The sequence below is a fragment of the Aricia agestis genome, chromosome 2, assembly GCF_905147365.1.
Source record: "Aricia agestis chromosome 2, ilAriAges1.1, whole genome shotgun sequence".
Taxonomy (NCBI): domain Eukaryota; kingdom Metazoa; phylum Arthropoda; class Insecta; order Lepidoptera; family Lycaenidae; genus Aricia; species Aricia agestis.
The window spans coordinates 7274964-7294170 of record NC_056407.1 but is presented as its reverse complement, the minus strand read 5'-3'; the positions used below and the strand labels follow the sequence as shown (position 1 = coordinate 7294170).

At 36.1% G+C, this 19207-nt stretch overlaps 1 protein-coding gene across 1 annotated transcript; it reads right to left on the bottom strand.

Annotated features, from left to right (window-relative positions):
- Positions 1-3291: 3291 nt before the first annotated feature.
- Positions 3292-12339, bottom strand: LOC121739828 (chromatin assembly factor 1 subunit B). Its single transcript, XM_042132412.1, has 8 exons — positions 12122-12339; positions 11800-12027; positions 7631-7839; positions 7208-7386; positions 6902-6992; positions 4288-4491; positions 4009-4148; positions 3292-3924 (listed from the first exon to the last, which is right to left on the bottom strand). Exons 1-8 carry the CDS (start codon positions 12248-12250, stop codon positions 3317-3319), a joined length of 1788 nt encoding a protein of 595 aa, XP_041988346.1. The 5' UTR covers positions 12251-12339; the 3' UTR covers positions 3292-3316.
- Between the last annotated feature and the right edge of the window lie 6868 nt (positions 12340-19207).

Here is a 19207-nt window from a genome sequence, read left to right as displayed (position 1 = left end):
CCTCTCAAATACAAAGACAAGGGTTGTAACTTTCTGTAAACTTTAAACAATATAAAATGTAAAAATACTGCAAGAGTGACTGGCAGTTACTTTTTAAAATATTTACTGATAATTTCTATTTTCTATGATAAAAAAGCATTTGTTATAATTTGACTTCGAAACTATAATATTATTCTGCTGTAAAAAGAATAACCATGTCGGGGTTTTTTTTTGTAATGTAACCAACAATATCATAATCAATAATGCTAAATTCTCACAATGTTCAATTTTGACTGATATTTAAGTGCATTTATTTATTGAATTCAAACTTAATTTGTTTTTGTAAGAAGTGTAAAATACCTTTCGCCGTAATCCTTAGCTCATAATATAATAGGAATGTTTAAATTTCTGGCATTATAATATTTTGATTACATCATTGTAATTTTATGTAAGTATGAAAGTCAGATAAAAAAATACAACATTAAAAATACTGAATTGTTTAAGATTCTGTTGTAAGCATCTTTGTAACTCTGTACTGTTGAATACACTGATGTAAGATTTTGATATCTAGATTCTTGGTTAAGATAGGTAAGTAAAAACCTTTAGAAATATACATTTAAGTATATCTATTTTATTATGTCATCTTTGTTTCAAATGTGATAAACTATCTAAATAAATAATGTAAATATATAAAACTAGAATTATTTTAATTGAAACAAGTTTTCAGTTAAGGTTTTCATTTTCTTTATTATTACATAAACGATTATTATTAAAATATTTTATTTACATTCTACTTTTGATCCTAAAAAAAGGTTTACGATAACATCTAAAACAGTGGTACTTAACTTTTTTTTACACAGGCCACAAACACGTTTGGGTCCTGGACTCTTGGTGTCGCGGGCCGCAACCATTTTTTAGGGTTAAAAAATAAGGTTTTTTAAAATTTGTGATTTAGAAGTGGAAACATTTTCACGACTGCTATCCTAACTATTATAAAGCAGTCGTGAAAATGTTGAAATGAATGAATGAAAATGAGTATAGCTAATCAAACAGGATGATTCAAATGTATGTAGATTGTAGGTACAACAAGTAAAAATGAACTAAAATAATACTATTAAAATTTTGCATATTATATTCTGTCTTGTCAGGCATGCCCAACAACAAAATTTTGGAGACAGTGTATAAAATGGCATAGCAAGTTATAACTTATAACATAGAAGTATACACATTATTTATCATAGTCATTATAATAATAAAATTATTTTATTTTCAGTATCCTAATAAATAAAAGCTTAATTTGGCTAAAGTTTAGAATCATGCCCTACGATTTTGGTGGTAAGATGGGTTGAGGAGGGATGGGTTGGATGAGGAAAACCACACCACCACCACCACTCCCACCCTCAGGAGACCTTCCGTTTATTAGAAATTCGCATTTAAAATTTTCGTAATTTCGAGGTTAGGTCATCTATTCTCTGGTGTTGCGACGATTGCGATGTAAAGTGTTTTCAAAGCATCGCAAGGCTGTGGTGAGTGGGGGACGAATATTTCATAATTCCATAACTATAATATAATCCAAGGTTTCTTGATAAAAATTTAGTAAAATTATCAAAATTCACTACTGTATAGTAATTGTATGGGCTTGGCTAATAAATATTTTACTTCTTCTTCTTTTTTTTGTTGGCTTTTGGCACTGACACTGGGGGTGTACTTTGCCACATACAAAGGTCAGTCTTCTTCATAATAATTTTCATTATCGTTTTACTATATCGTTATGTTTAAAGTCTAACGGCCGTTCCCAATATTTGATCTATCTCTGGTTTTGCCCTACTAGAGATAGGAATAGCTCACATTAGACATTAGAGGCATATATTTTATGTCAATTCAATGTTAATTATTGTTAGCTGCAATCGGTTGTATGTCAAACCAGATATAGATTGAATATTGAGAACGGCCGTAAGGCGGAAGCGTAGCTAACCGTTGAAATTTTCGTAATTTTGAGATAAGGTCATCTGTTTTCTGGTGTTTATGTGTTGCTTACTTACTAAGGAGTGCCTCCGATGCCGGCGCCGTATCAAGCGCATCATTTTTATTTCATTTCATTATTAATGAAAAGACTTAAGAGTCATTTCATTATTGGAATTCAAATTCAAATTGGATTATCATTCAAAAGGATAATTGAAATAATATTATGAATTTTAATTAATTGTGGTCCATCACGCCATGGACACTTTTTTTTTTTTTTTTTAACATAAGTAATCTATATTTATATATATACTTAGTAGAATAGACTATAATATATTATACATATAATAAATAAATATATATTTATTGTTTTATAAATTACTAATAATAATAATATGTTTTGAACGGTGAGGTCCCAGTCGGTGTGGCGGCCAGTAGGTCCGACATTTTCCGATTTCCTTAGATTTTATGCTGCTCCACCCTTTGCCTTTAGATGTTGTGACATTGGCTTGGTGGAGAGGGGTCACTCAAGCTGGGTGGAGTTTCTAGGGTGTTAAAGAGATATCGTTCTGTGTCGAATCTACCCGCCATGTGGCTTAGGACTTTATCGTTCCTGTCTTTTATAGCCATTTTTATGTTATAATCTCTTATGTGTTCGGTTGACACCTCCGTGGTTCTTTTTATGAAGCTTGCCACAGCGTCTCCATCAGTGTCAGTGTAATAGACACAGGTGTTAGTGTGTCGGGATATGGCTACAACTGCATGAGGAACGCTGTCATGGATTGCCAGCTTTCGGGACTTGGTCTGTATGATGATCACCGAGGGACTCGTTAATCCCTGAGCTTCATGGATTGTGAGGACGCGAGAGTCCGTTCCCGATCCATAGCCTGTATTAGTGAGGGCTGCTTTCTCCTCTTGTGTGTGGACAAGATACAGGGTATTTAGATTGGTTTTAGGTATTCTCGCTCCTGTATACTTCATTAGCTTTAGGGACCGCACAATTTCCTTCGATGAATAGATGTTATTATAGACCATGCTTAAGGCGTATGCCACATCCATAGGGCTCCTGTGTGTGCAAGACAAACCATGGATTACATCGTGAAACAAAATTGAAATATACGTCCTTCACTCATCCACAGCCTTGCGATGCTTCAAATACACTTCGTAAACACCCGAGAACAGATGACATAACCTCAAAATACAAAAATTTCATAGGTGAGTAGTTCCCCCCAAAACGGAGGGGCTCCTGAGTGTGGGGTTGGTACTGGGGGAGTTTACCCTCCCCCTACCCCCACCGTCTCCCCCCATCCCCGCCCCCTCCCCCCTAAATCCTGAGGCATGATTCTAAACTTTTACCCTTAATTTTACAATTTCTTCAACATTTTTTTTTGTTCTTAGGGCTTGAGAGTGTCACAAAGCTTACCCTTCTTGGCGCCTTAGGGCTGGGAGCAGCTTTGACTGTTACTGGCTCTTTGATATCTGTCACTTTCGCTTGCTTCAAAAAGTTGCTTTGAGAAGTAGGAGTTTCGGCTTGTTTGGGCGATACGATTTTTCTTTTAGGTGAAGTTTTCTGTGTTTTTGCTTTTTCTTTATCGAAAGATGGTTGATCCTTCTCTACTTGAGGACTAGCAGATTTGCCACCTTCTGTTTCCTCATACACAAGCTTTATGTCTTCGCTGTCTTCTATGATCATTACATCAGGTTTTTCATCTACCTCCATTGGCTCCACCTCCTTTGGTTTAACAACGTCATTGCTGGAGTTATCCGACCAGGATTGCATTGCTGTCTCAACTAGTACGTCCAATTTTACCGGCGTCTTAATCTTTGGTTCCACTATTTTCGTTTTTTTTGGCGATTTATCAGTCGGCGCTTTAAACTTTATAAAGGAGTCAATTTTTGGTGTAGTTGAGGTTGAATTTTTAGTGTCATCATGTCCATTCTTGACTTGGGGTTTCAATATGTCATTATTTGTAGCATTGTTATCTAAAAGCAATTGATTGAATATTATTTTTATTATTGATGTAATAAGTTTTGTAAAATTATTATAGTTAAGTGGAAAGTACATACCTGCTGCTTGTTCAGATGCGCATTTCTCTGGTAACACTGTGCCAAGCTCGCCTTCCCCAAATGTGATAACAGAGCAAAAGCCGTCTGTACTAGACGCTACCAAAAAGCGATCGTCCGGCGACCACGTGAGATCAGTCAACCTACAAAAAAAATATTAATTTTAATACCACAACTTAAACTGAAACTGAATTGCAACTTATATAGAAAAAAATGCGACTTATTTACAAATGAACTACAAATATGAATTGTTGGATGCAATAGTTAGTACCGTCAACTTACCTCGTGTAATGTATATCTGAGATGAGGGCGATGGGGGGCCGTTGCTGCGTATCATACAGGAGGACGGCGCGGCGCGTGGCGACAGCGAGTATCTGCCTCGCCGCGGTGCGCAGGGCAGGCGCGGGGCGGGGCCGCGGAGCGTACTGCCGGTGCGCCCATCGCACAGCCAATGCCGGCTCCGCGCACGGGATCACACATGCTGGCCTGTGTCAAAATAACTATGTTATTAAAAAAATACCATTGTAATTTAATTTTTAACCGACTTCCAAAAAGGAGGAGGTTATATGTTCGACTGTTTATATTTTTTTTGTATACTCAACAATCACTTCGCCGTTTGTGGACCAATTTTCAAGTTTTTTTTGCTATTGTAGGTATAGGGTATAATCCGAATTTGGTACGAATGTTCATAAAAGTAATGACTTGATGATGGGATCCATAAGTAATCGAGGGAATTACTAGAAATTTATACTGAAAATCCAAAGTTGACCAGGATGACATTGTGATTTCGATTCACCTGAAGTATTTCAATTTAAATGGATACATATTATGGTGATTTTGGATATATATGTCGCAGCCGACTGGTTTAAATAGCCGTTCAATCAAACATCTAGCCCTTTGACTGAACAACGCCATTCAATCACACGTCTAGCTTTTATATTGAATATTTTAGTCGCTCAAAACGTTCTACACTACAGCTGATTCAAAAGCCGCCGTCTAATTGAAGTAGTTCAGCGCGCACCGCTGCGGCGCTAGGTGCGTTTTATTTACAATATGGCAGGTGTTTGTTGGTGTTTGTGGTTGTTTTTCGGAAAGAAAGTAGTTAACAAAAGTTACAAGTGTTATTAAAGAGACAAAAATTGTGAAGGCCCATACGAGTGAATTAAAATTTCAACAAATATTCGAGGAGATATTACGGGATTATGAAATAGATGGACGCAGCCTCCCCCGAATGGGGGGTTCGGGGGGCATAGCCCCCCGTCAAAACAAAAACAAACACAATCCAGAAAGTCCAAAAGTTGGTTAGGTTAGGTTAGAACTTAGACCACAACTCAGAGGAAGCCGAGCGAGCGCAGCGAGCGTGCTGCGGCAGAAGCCGGCGTCAAATAAAAGGGGGGCTCGGGAGGCGCAGCCCCCCGCCAAAACAAAAACAAACCTGTTGGCTAAGCGACGTCTAGCTGTAGTGTTGAACGTTGTAGTCAACAAGTCGGCTTAACGACGTATAGCCGTGTGATTGAATGGCGTTGTTCAGTCAAAGGGCTAGCTGTTTGATTGAACGGCTATATAGACCAGTCGGCTGCGACATATATATTATGAAGTATTCTAAGTAAACCTCACCAAAAAGTTAGACTTTGCACCAAGGAATACCATGGTTGGAAGGTCTCTCCGGCCTCCTGCTTATGGTACTATCAGAGAAGTTGATTCCTATGCAAATCGGGGACTTAAGTAGTTTGGTTGCGTTACGTGAAACCCAGCTGACAGATCACAATTAACATTAAATTGACATATTCGGCGTGACCGAGCATAACACCTCGCTCGGTCGGAAGATCTTTCTTTGGCCGCCACGCACATATGCCACAGATGAATGGATGTTTGTTACTCTTTCACGCAAAAACTAGAACGGATTTTAATGAAACTTTACTATATTATTATATAGCTTATACATCAGAATAACACATAGGCTACAATTTAAGCCGACTTTCAAAATGGGGGAGGTGTTATGTTCATTTTCTTATGTTCAACGATTACTCCGCCATTTGTTAACCGATTTTCAAAATTTTTCTTTTGATATATAGGGTATTATCCCAATTTGGTATTATATTCACAAAAGTGGTGATCTGATGAAGGATCCATAAGTAATCGAGGGGGAGTTCCCTCAAAATTTATAGGGAAACATGTGGTGACTTCGGTTTCGTGAGAAGTATTCTAAGCATATGCTACCAACAAGTAAGATTTTGCACCGAGGTATACCTGGTATACCGTGGTTCGGAAGGTGCTGAGAGAACTCCTGATTCTTTATAGATACAAGTTTGGGAGTTTCGGCGTTGTTTTAAGAACGGAAAGCATATGCTACTATGCAAATTACATTCATCATCATCATCACTACCATATTATACCATTCATCATCCCATGGTTATGACTTATGAGTCTATAATGACCCTGTTATTGGTACTTTTCATAGTCTTTGAGATCGAGACTCGAGTTTGTCAAGCGATAATTTAAAAAAATCTATACCTACGTAATATTACAAACCTGAAGACTATGTTTGCTTGAATGCGTTAATCTCAGGAACTACAAGTCCGATTTAAAAAATTATTTCAGTGTTAGATAGCTTATTTATCGAGTAAGACTATAGGCTAAGACTAATATGACCGAAGAAACTCAGGAAAATGTGGGAAAAACGGGGGAAATATTAGAAATTACGAACTACTGGAGCAATTTTTATGGCAATATTTGGCACAGATATAGAGTAGACCAAGTGAAGGGAGTAGGGATATAAGAGCTATTTTATGGGAAAATGTACGGTTTCCGTAAAATTCCTAATTTATGCGGGCGAAGCCGCGCGGGACATCTAGTCAAAATATATATTACAATATAGAATATAAAAAATACTTACACCTTTAATGAATATCTGGTATAAATATACACTGCATTTATTGGTTTTGAATCTAATTTTCCTTGCTCTGGTTCTATTCTTCCAGCGGGCACTAAAAAAAGTATTAGCACATAAAGTTAATTTTCTTTTTTTATTTAGTTAAGAATTAACATAGAAAATAACACTATTATAGACCTTAGTATAAAACGACTGATTTGCTATTACTATGCAAAAATAAGTATTAAAAGGAAAAGACAAGAACAAAGAATTAGGAACAAAACACTGAATTAACTGATTCATTTTACTAGTTATATGACTAGTTGTTACCTGCAATTAAAACACCATCTGGACTGAACTGTAGTCTTCTGTAATATGTCTGAAGAGTGTCATCATGATAAAGGCGGACTTTAGTATCATAAAGAGCGTGGTCTTTTGGAAATGGTAGAATTGCTTTACTGCTTCTTGACACTACCTTTTTGGTTGCAACATCAATAGCACGAAACACTCTGTAATAAACTTAATATACAATAATATTTTCACCTATCAGGGCCCAATTCTAATGCTTCCAAATTCCAATCTCAGATTTATTCGCAAGCAAGATCTACATAACGATAAAAAGTTGCATAAAAAGGTTAAATATTAGGCCCTTTGAACTGGAGAGTATGTACTTTTTTTTTATTTAATTGATTTACCTATTTTAATTTTTATTTAATTGATTTACCTGTTTTAATTTTTATTTAATTGATTTACCTGTCTGAACTTGCTGATACTATGAGCTGTCCCTGTGGATCCCACGCTACACCTTGTACAAAGCCCTTATGGTCAATAATGTCTGTCTGCCTGCTGCTCCGGTTAACATCCCAAACTAGTAACTTGTTGTCCACAGATCCTGACGCCAAGTGTGTCGAAGTACTGTTCCAGCAAATGTCCAAAATGTCTTCCATGTGACCACGAAGAATCTGTAGAATGACTTTTATGGTTAGCAATAGTTTCAATTATTATTGACTAGAGTGCATTAACAAGTATATGAAATTATTCGTGCAAGCGATACCGCGATGTAGACGACTAGCAGCGACATCAATTATTATGAAAAGGAAAAATAGCAAAAAATCACGTTTATTGTATGAGAGCCCCCCGAAATATTAAATTTATTTTGTTTTTAGTACCTATTTGTTGCTATAGGAGCAACAGAAATATATAATCGATGAAAATTTCTATAATTAGCGTGGCGGTTGCTCGATCGTTACTTGTAAAATATATTGATTTCAGAAATCAGAAGTATTAAAGCACAACAAGCAGCTATTGTGGAATATAATCGCCTAAGAGCGAGGTATCGCCCGGATTTACCTTTTATTTTAAACAAAACATCATTAAACAAAAATAGCATACAAAGAGAGTTGGCTATGAAAAAAGTACTGCTGATGTACCATCGAGGAAATTAATTCCTATGCAGTTAACGGACCTACATTATGTGTGATGTGATCGGCTTATGTCAATGTTAGCTGTGATCGGTCGGATGGGTTTGACTTAATGCGACCAAATTACTTAGGTCCTCCATCTGCCTAGGAATCAACTTCTCTGATAGTACAAGAAATAGGTACTTACACCCAAAAAAAGAAAAACATGAACTATAATAAATAATCGGCCAAGTGTGAGTCGGACTCGTGCACGAAGAGTTCCGTACCGCTAAATAAAGCGAAAAAATAGTGTTTTTTGTATGAGAGCCCCCCTTAATCATTTAATCTATTTTAATTTTAATATGAAATATTAAATAACATTTAAAATTAAGGATGAAGGAAGGAGGAACCTGTCGCCATTATGGATTCATTATGGATTACGAGCAAAAAAAAAGCAAAAAAAATCATGTTAGTTGTATGGGAGCCCCCCTTAAATATTAACTTTATTTTGTTTATAGTATTTGTTGTTATTGCGGCAACAGATATACACAATTAGTAAAAATTTCAACTCTCTAGCTATTACCGTTCTTGAGTTACAGCCTGGAGATAGACAAACAGACGGACAGACAGGTGGATAGACAGACGGACAGACATCGAAGTCTCAGTAATAGGGTCCCGTTTTTACCCTTTGGGTAGGGAACCCTAAAAACAACATTATCCAACTTACAAAAAGAAATGAAATCCCACCAAAAACATTTTCATGTAAAAATGTTGCCAAGATAACATATAGTTTGTGGTGTCAAAAAGTAGTGAGATCTTATATAGAGCCAAGTTTTTAATCTTATATACTCAACCCTAAATCTAAAAACCTTAATTTGATACTAAAGCGCGGAAAAATACCTTATAATACATATGTGTCAGCCGCAGGAGAAGAATATAAAATCTCTACACATTTGTCAAAATCCGTGGCTTGGCCATTTTGTTACTCGTCATGCTATGGGCTTTGAACTTAATATAATAAAACCTTTTTGTTGTACTTAATAACTTTTATATTTACCGTAACTAATAAAAAAATGGCCAGGCCGCCATTTTGACTAATGTGTAGAGTTTTTATATTCTTCTCCTGACTCCTGCGGCTGACACAAGTTATAAGGTATATTGTCGCGCTTTAGTATAAAATTAAGGTTTTTAGATTTAGGGTTGAGTAGCAGTAGAGTTGACACCACGAACTATATGTTATCGTCTTGGCAACATTTTTACATGAAAATGTTTTTGGTGGGATATTTTGTTTTCTGAAGTGTTTGTGGTATTGAAGGTTTAATTATGGCAGTAAATAGATTCCGAGGTAAGTATTTATCGTAATTTGATCAGTGACTGTCAACCTATGGTTACTTATTTATGATTTTTTAAACAATACAAAATATGAGCTAGAAACAGGGGAATATGCTGATGATGCGACGCAAGCAGATAGTCCGCCATCAAATAAACGTCCAAAAGTAAGAAGGTGAGCCGATAACTCATTATTTCTTATCTCAATTAGTAATTTTTAGTGCTCTTATTGTGGGTTTTCGGGTTTCGCTTTTAAGACATATTTTATTCTTGCAAAAAAAAAAAGAATTTTGAAAATCGGACCACAAACGGCTGAGTAATCGTTGAACATACAAAAAAATAAATGTATACAGCTGAACATATAACCTCCTTTTAGGGAGTCGGTTAAAAACATTTTTTAACCCACAGTCTCACATGTGAGAAATCTAATTTCTATACCATGATAATTTGTCAGAATTTGTGTCCAACACATGTCGGAAGCCTATACAAGCTTAATTTGACACGCTCGAGCTTGTCGCGAAATGCCATCTTCCCCTCCCTAACTATTAAAGATTTTTAGTCATACAGTAAAATGTTCAACTTTTCAAGCCCATTCATTTGGTATATTATATTATTATTATTATGTCTTAAAGTCTATAAGTGGGTACGAAATATTGTTTGCTCAACTTACTTTAAGAAAGAGGGGCCTCTTTCTTAAAGTAAGTTGAGCAAACAATATAGATACCGTGCACCCAGATATAAAAGGGAGAACTTGTGTAGATGAACACACCTGGCATGTTCGCGGCGCGGCACTACATATTAAATTATTTTCGAGAACATAAAAAAAATATCAGATCATGGAACCACTTTAGAATTCATTAGCTTACGGCACAAAGTTTATGCTCTGAGAGTTTCGGTAGAAAAAACTGTCTAATCTTTGAGATATTGATGAAAAACGGAGAACACGCCCGGCGTGCCAGCGGCATGGCGATAAAGATTAGTGTGGACACACATGGTGTGTTAAAGGCACTGAATGTGTTAACAACTATATGATACCTGCGAAATTCATTTACAATACGGGAACCATACATTTTTCCAGGATAGAACTAAAAGCCTTATGGAGATATACCAAATTTCAGCAATATCGGTTCAGCAGTTGGGGAGTGAATAGATAACAGACAGACATACTTTCACATTAACAATATGGGACTAAAGATGGAAAAATCCTATTTAATATTATAAAGGCGAAAGTTTGGATGTATGTGTGGATGTTTGTTACTCTTTCACCTACTAAACGGATTTTAATGAAACTTTACAAAAATATAGCTTATACATCAGAATAACACATAGGCTACACTTTTAACCGACTTTCAAAATGGAGGAGGTGTTATTTTAGTTTTTTTATATTCAACGATTACTTCGCCGTTTGTGAATCGATTTTCAAAATTTTTCTTTTGGTGTATAGGTTATTATTCCAAATTGGTACCATATTCATAAAAGTGGTGACCTGATGATGGGATCCATAGAAATCGAGGGAACTCCTCAAAATTTATGTGGAAACATGTGGTGACTTCGGTTTCGTGAGCAGTATTCTAAGTATATGATACCAACAAGTATACCATGCACCAAGGTCCAAAGTATATCATGGTTCGGAAGGTGCTGAGAGAACTCCTGATTCTTAATAGATACAAGTTTGGGAGTCTCGGCGTTGTTTTAAGAACTGAAAGCATATGCTACTATGCAAATTACATTCATTATAGAACCATGTTTTATCCCGTTTTGACCCAATTTTTGTACTTTTCATAGTCTTTTATTATATATCATTAAATCATTAAACCATGGGTAACACCGCAGGGCACAGCTAGTAATAAATAAATATCACATAGCAATTATTTAATTTATAAATATATATGTGGGAGGGCCAGCCCATTCGTGCCGAAGCATGTTTGGCATGAATGGGATAAAGAAATACTACGTTCTCACAGAAAATATGCTTGCGCTGTGTTTTGCCGAGTGAGTGAGTTTACCGGAGGTCCAATCCCTACCCTATTCCCTTCCCTGCCCTATTACCCAATTCCCTCTTAAAAGGCCGGCAACGCACCTGCAGCTCTTCAGATGCTGCGAGTGTCCATGGGCGACGGAAGTTGCTTTCTATCAGTTGACCCGTTTGCTTGTTTGCCCCCTTATTTCATAAAAAAAAACAAAAAATACAACCTTGTGTACAACCCATGATTCTTTGAACTGCTCTTCTGCCTCTGAGAGTGTGGGACATTCTTCAATTTTCTGTTTCCAAACAAATATAATTGATTCATCGTCTCCTGAAGCTAACAACTGGCCATTTGGTGACCATCTTACAACGTTTATAGCTTTTTGATGCTTAGTTAGATCTGCTGCAATTTCTAAATGTACAGAACCATTCTCTGTTTGCGTGATGTACCATATCTACAACAAAAACATAGTTGTCATACATAGGTTTGGGCTATAAACAAACTAACGTTTGTATTAAATTTACTTTAATTTTATTAACAGATCATACCAAAACGTGACTATCTGTTCCACCGGAAGCCAAACGTAGCGGTCCATTTACTTCTGTTTTGGGTTGAAAGTCGACACTGAGGACTGGGTCACGATTGTGCCACGAAATTTCAGGAATTGCAAATTTCATAGCGAAATGAAAAATACAACTTAACTCTCAACTTAGCTAAAGTGGTATGGTTATAACTAAAGGAAGGATGTTAAATCACTATAATATTATGTATACATTTACATTAGTAATAAAAATATTATGAAAAAATACAATTTACAGCTCGTCCTGGATGCTCCATCAACTTTTGGCGCGTTTTTGTCTGTCAACTGTCAAGTCAAGGCTGAAGCAGTGTTACCACCTCTCAAAAATATTTATCCCTAAATTGGTGTCAAAAACCCCTAAAATCGCCTTAATTTTTCTGTTTTCCCCCTAAAATATGCATATATAAATAAATTTATAATAGTTTAGAAATAATATACTGAAATATGTTTTAAAATATTTTTAATTATAATAATTGATTTAATATGTTAAATATTTCATCTTCATCTGAAGATTCAGATGTTTTGAAGTCGTATTATTATTGAATAAATTCAACATTTTATCTGTTGGATTAAATGTTGCACAAGTGATATCATTACGATTTAATGTAAATCGGACCATCAGTATTGCCGCCAGTCACCACAGAGTGGTCATAGAATTACGTAATAGATGTCGCTAGAAGTCGCTAGGTCAAGAAATAATTAATATTAATATCAACAATTTAAAAATATTAAAAAGTAAAAAAATCCCTGTAAATACCCCTAAAAATTTCAGACCCCTAAAAAAATCCCATCTCACTTATTTAACCCCTAAATCTGGGGGGAAAACCCCTAAGTTGGGAACACTGGGCTGAAGGCTGTCAATTTGACCTTTTTTTTTTTGTTTGATTTTTGGCACTGACACCGGCGGTGTACTTTGCCATATACAAAGGTAGGGAATAGGCGGTGGAAAAGCAAAATAAGTATGGAATTTAGGATTTCGGATCTAGTTAGGAAGTTTCACTACAAATTATAATAATATACTAAAGGGTAATGGAGTTGCTACGTAAATATTGAGATAAACACGAATAAATTATTTTGTTATTTGAATTTAATAAAGTTGGTACGGAAGTAGGAAAGGGTATAGACCAATGATATTCTATGTTACTAACGTAACTAGATTGGAAGTTTACGGTAGCAACGCGTTGCCACTTCGAAGATGCCTGCAGGCATATCTCACATACATAATGACATAACGAATATATGACCCACTTCCAAACCGCAATCGCAAGCATCATTGTTGCGAATTCGTGTCCTTTTTAGGTGGGCCGGAGTCAGGACATGTCCTAACCTCATTCTTATTAAAGAAGAAGTTGTGCTTTTTGATAATTTGATTTTGAAAAACCAAGGTCTGAACTGAATCTCAGGTTGTATTAGCCTATATTGTACACCTTTTTTATGACTCGTTCGTGCCCAGTCCTTACTCCAATCCTGTTGGAGAAAGTTCTTAGCAAGGGAAGGCAAGTCATGACAGTAATTTATATACGGAAAAACATCTCCACTAAAAGCAGCATCTTTGGCCAAAGCATCCGCTTTTTCATTTCCAAGAATGCCGCAATGACTCGGTATCCAGACAAACGTAACAGATAAGTTAGCATCAATACATTTCTGCAAAAGATTTCTAATTTGAATGATTATAGGAAAACATCTTGACTTGAACGTAAATCCATGCTTGAAGGGCACTTATAGAATCGGTAAAAATGACAGTTTTATTAAGTTTCGCTAGTAAAATGTAGTCGACCGCTTTAAATAGGCCATAGCATTCTCCAGTGAATACGGAAGTTTGCGGCGGAAATTTGACTTTTTGGACTATGTTGTATTGGAGATGGAATATACCAACACCAACACAATTATTATTAACGATTGATATTTTAGAGGCATCTGTGTAAATGTGATGCCAGCCTTCCCAATTATTGGTTGTTAAATAATTGAAAAATGGTTTTGCATAATACTTATCTGCTTTTTTTATACCTATATCGTAACGGATATCCGGATCCAAAATAAGGGATTCAAAGGAAGATTGAAACAGAGGATACACCGGTAATCTAAGTGTAGGGGCGTCAAGGAATGAGTATCGCACATAACTATTTACTAAGCAAGGGCGAAATTTGTGTAGCCAAAAATTATCCTTGTTTACTAAATCTAACAGTTTTTTCAGTTTCGGAATAAGAGGATGCTTTGAAAATTGCAAACAGCGAATGAAAAACTTGTCAGCCAGATATTGTCGCCTGAGGTAGAGCGGTGGTTCACCACATTCTACCTGTAATGCATTTATTGGGGAAGAAGCCATGGCTCTACAAATGATTCTCATAGCTTTTGCTCCAATCTTATCTAACTGTTTGAAACCAGCTACATTACATGGTTCAAGAAGGAATGTTCCATAATCTAACACACTTCTAATCAATGCGTTATACAGTAATTTTAAGTTAAACGGATGAGATCCCCACCACACACCTGATAGGCACCTAATTATGTTTAAAGTGCGTTCACACTTAGACGCAACATACTCATTATGAGCATTACCATTTAGTCTTGAATCTAAAATTACCCCTGAAAACTTTGCCTCCTTGTCGACTGGAATTTGCATTCCATTATAATTTACCACCACAGGCGGAGGTAAGCGCATACGGGTAAATAGAACAGCGGTACTTTTATTAACTGAAAGATCTAATCCGTTTGCATCTAACCATATTTTTAGTCTTGCTAGACAGCGCGATAACCGAATAGAGGCTCTTTCAATGGATTGGTCTATGACATAAATTGCTAAGTCATCGGCGTATTGCAAAAGATATAATTCATCATCTACATACTCTATATCTGTTAACATAAATGATTCCAAATCTGAAGTATCGCCAATAACTGCTTCCTCTAAATCTGATGTATAAATATTGTACAAAGGTGGACTTATTACTGAGCCTTGGGGAAGCCCTTTATCTACAACCCGCAATTCCATTAACGTTTCATTTTGCAAAGGCAGAGCAATAAATCTTTCGAGTAATATATTTATGATAAAATTACTTAATGTTATGGGAACTAGGGTTGCTGAGGATTCCTCTTCGGCTTCCGCAATATTTTGGGTTCCTCAACCGCTACCGCATCCTCATAAATAAAAATAAAAAATCCTCTTCCGCTATCGCTTCCTCAAAATTTTAAGAGGAATTCATGAGGAATTTCACTGCGCATGCGCGTCGCGTATCCAATCATGGCAACGCACACGCCAGAGCGCGAGAATTGTATCATTCACTCATCTTTTTAGGGTTCCGTACCCAAAGGGTAAACACGGGACTCTATTACTGAGACTTCGATGTCTGTCCGTCTGTCTGTCTGTCTCCAGGCTGTATCTCAAGAACCTTAAAAAATCATTGGCTAGAGAATCTGGCATAGGGTGAAAAGGGGGCTTGTATGCAGACCTATACCTTTTAATATTGTTCCAAACTATGGAAGCATGTGTGTCCGGACTAATAGATTCGCAAAACTTTTTCCAGCTTGCAGACTTCTTTTCCTTGAATATTTTTTTCGCGTCGCTAACAGATTTACAATATATAGTGTAGTTTTCAAATGTAGAATTTTTGTTATATTCTCTTTCAGCCTGTTTTCTTTTACTTATAGCGGCTGAACAGTCAATGTCCCACCAAGGAAGTGATGGTATGAATTGCTTAGGTGTTTTATTAATAGGAAGAGTTTCATATGCTGATTCGATTAAAGCAGATGCTAAAGCATCAGCACAAACAGATTCATTTCCTGGTGATATACTAGGAAGAAGAGACAGTTTATTTTCCAGTGCATGATGAAACTTTTCCCATGAATGATTAGTAGGATGATTCTGCTTTTTATTTTTACAGGGGAGAGAAATGAGAATGGGAAAGTGATCACTACCGTGAATAGATGATAAAACAGACCAATGTAAAAGAGAAGATAGATTTGAAGTACAAATAGACAAATCGGGAGCACTATAACCCTCATTGGGTGCAGTATGCCTCGTTGGAAACCCTGTATTGAGAATGCATAACTTGTGGTTATCTAATAAATCTAATATTTCGAAACCCCATTGATTATTATTACTGCTACCCCAAGACAAGTGTTGAGCATTAAAATCGCCAAGAATTATAAAAGGATTTGGTAAATGGCTTATTAAATTTCTAATTTCTAAAAATATAGAATAGGATGGATGAGGAATATACAATGAGACAAAACAGATGTTATTTACAGATGCTGCTATTATAGAAATGTTTGGATTATGTGATGGAAGTGAAATATGTACATATGACTGATGATGGTTGATGAGTAAGGCGGTACCGCCATACCCATCTGATCTGTCCTCTCTTATACAGGCATAGCCAGGAATTTTAAAAAGAGAATCTGGCTTGATCCATGTTTCTTGAAGAGCAAAGACGAGTGGTTTATATTTGTTAATTAAATGAATAATTTCACTTTTTTTGCTGACTGCACTGCGACAGTTCCATTGGATCAGATAATCCATAATGGGATATGGTTTTAGGCTTGGTACTATTAATGGAGGCTACGTTGGACGGTGTGACTGATGTGGATATAATGTTTGATTGAGTTAAGTAACTTAATATAGCTGATATTAATTCAGGTACTGAAATATTATTATCGCTGTTTGCTATTAAAGCTGAGCCATTTGAACCCATTGGCGGATTATAATCTTTAATTAAATTAAAATGAGCTGTTTTATCATATCCACTTATTGTCTTAGGTGGTGTCCTAGGTTGTCTGAACACAGTTTTCTTGTATGATTCTGTGGATGTTTTATTTACCGAGTTATTACTGGGTAGATTTTGTTTTTGTCGGTTTATAAAAGAAAGTGGAGAACTAGGAGAAGATAAAGCAGTTGAGTACAGTTTTGAAATAGGAGGGTGGAGTTTTGAAGCTTCAGCATATGATAAATTTTTGTGAGCCATAGATTCTTTAATTGATTTTTGTCTGTGAAATTCAGGGCAATTCTTACTAGTAGCTATATGGGAAGCTTGGCATAAACAACAAAACACCGAATCCTCATCTACTGAACATTTGTCACCACAGTGACTCTGACCACATCGGAAACATCTGGGAGTTGATCTGCACTGTGACTTAACATGCCCATACCTACAGCAATTGTAACACTGTATGGTAGGGTAAATGTATAAGTCAACAGGCAAAGAGTTATAGCATATGAAATTTTTTTTAGGTAAAGTTTGGCCGTCAAATGTAAAAACTACAGACTCAGTATTAACAAACTGTGCAGTATTATTTACAATGCTTTTTTTCTTTAAACGCCTTAATTTTAAAATTTCCCCACAACCGTAAGGCAGAGTAACATTAGCCAAAATGTCATCCTCAGTCCAATCTGCTGGAATACCTCGAACCAAGCCTACTCGGCAAACTTGGAAAGAAGGTAGGAAAACCTTGTAATTATTCTGCTTTAAATTTTCATTATTAATAAAATTATTGGCATCAGGAAACACTGAGAAAGATAACGATAATCTATTTCTGCCAATCCTTTTAAGACTGCCGTTCTCCACATTTTTTATATTATTATTTTTAAGAAAACGACCAAATTCTACAGGATGTAAAGAGCAATTTCCGTTAGAAGTTGAAATCTCCTTTTGAATATGTACTACGTAGGGTGTAGAGTCAGTGTCTGTGTACAATAAACGACTAACACGGGGATTAGTCAAGCCCTGATGTTTCTCTATAATACCAACTCCTTGTGTTTCTTGGATATTATTTAAGCTGTCTTTGTTTTCTGTATCACTTAAACACAGGCAGTTGATATCTGGTTTAGTTTTATTAGGTTTTTTTTTAATTTTCTTATTACATTTTCGGCAAATTCGTCTGGATGTTGCAGGGCGTTTGCGGTTTGAAGATGAATTATTATAAATCGAAGAGTCAGTGTCCATAGAAGAATCATTAATTTCTGCTGTCTGAACAGTTATAAATTGGCCAACAGGGGGACTCCGGCCATATTTACAAAATACTATATACAAGAGACTTACCAAAATGCGCAGAAAACAATAAAAACTAAAAGAAACTAAATAAATATAAAAATAAAACTAAGTAACTAAGATATTTACAATAAATAATTCGAAAAATTATCCAGAAAAAACACGACCGCCCTTTTTGGAGATTCCCGCGCTTTTTTCCAATTTGACCTTTGACCCAATATATTTTGACAGTTGATAATGTTACTTTTCTAAAGGGGGTGACAGACACGCGAGTAAGTACGCGGACTTATGGCTCGACCGTCGACGACCTTACTCGCCTGTGTGTCACCTAAAGTTCGCGTACTTAAAGATTGCCGCGTATATAAGTTCGCCGTCTTGGAATTTTACTCGTAGCTCATACCGTGTCTGGCAGCACTGCGAGTCGCGAGCCGCGGCCCGCGAGCCGTCAGTCAGTGTTGCCAACACGACTGATACAAAATTTGCTAAGCTACTGTTAAAATTTACTGTAATTAATGCTAAAAATTATGCTAACATTTTTCAGTCAATAATTTTTTTTTTTATTTTAAATCTTTAATAATCGACAAAATCTGAATTTATTATATGTTATCAAACAAAATATTAATTTATTGGTGTACATCGATAGCTGATGCTGCTGATGTACCTACATGTAGACGTAGAAAATTCATTGTCCAAACTATAAATCTCCTTGGTACCATAAAGTTAATATACCTAGCGGAATAGAGCAACAATTTCGAGCTGTCAAACGAAACCGCAATTGGTTTTCATCTGTGTGAAAAATATGTACGTACGTATACACTTAAACTTTTCTATTTAGTATTTTCTTATTAGTTTTTAAAACGTAATATGATAGATATTATTCCTAAATAACACAAAGCTTCTTTCTTCGACGACATGGTAACCCAGTGTACTCGTGTGTCACCGACGCGAGCCGAGTAAGTTCGCGGACTTATAACCCGCGTACTTAAAGTTCGTACGTCTATCACCGACGCGAGCTGAGTAAGTTCGCGAACTTAATACCCGCGTACTTTAAGGTCGTACGTCTGTCAGGCACT

Excerpts from the sequence above, each read along its gene's own strand:
- LOC121739828 (XM_042132412.1), bottom strand. The coding sequence starts at position 12,250 with ATGAAATTTGCAATTCCTGAAATTTCGTGGCACAATCGTGACCCAGTC. Across the intron at positions 7,387-7,630 it reads GTATCAGCAAGTTCAGACAG|AGTGTTTCGTGCTATTGATG; the intron begins GTAAATCAATTA and ends AGTTTATTACAG. Across the intron at positions 6,993-7,207 it reads AGATGGTGTTTTAATTGCAG|TGCCCGCTGGAAGAATAGAA; the intron begins GTAACAACTAGT and ends TACTTTTTTTAG.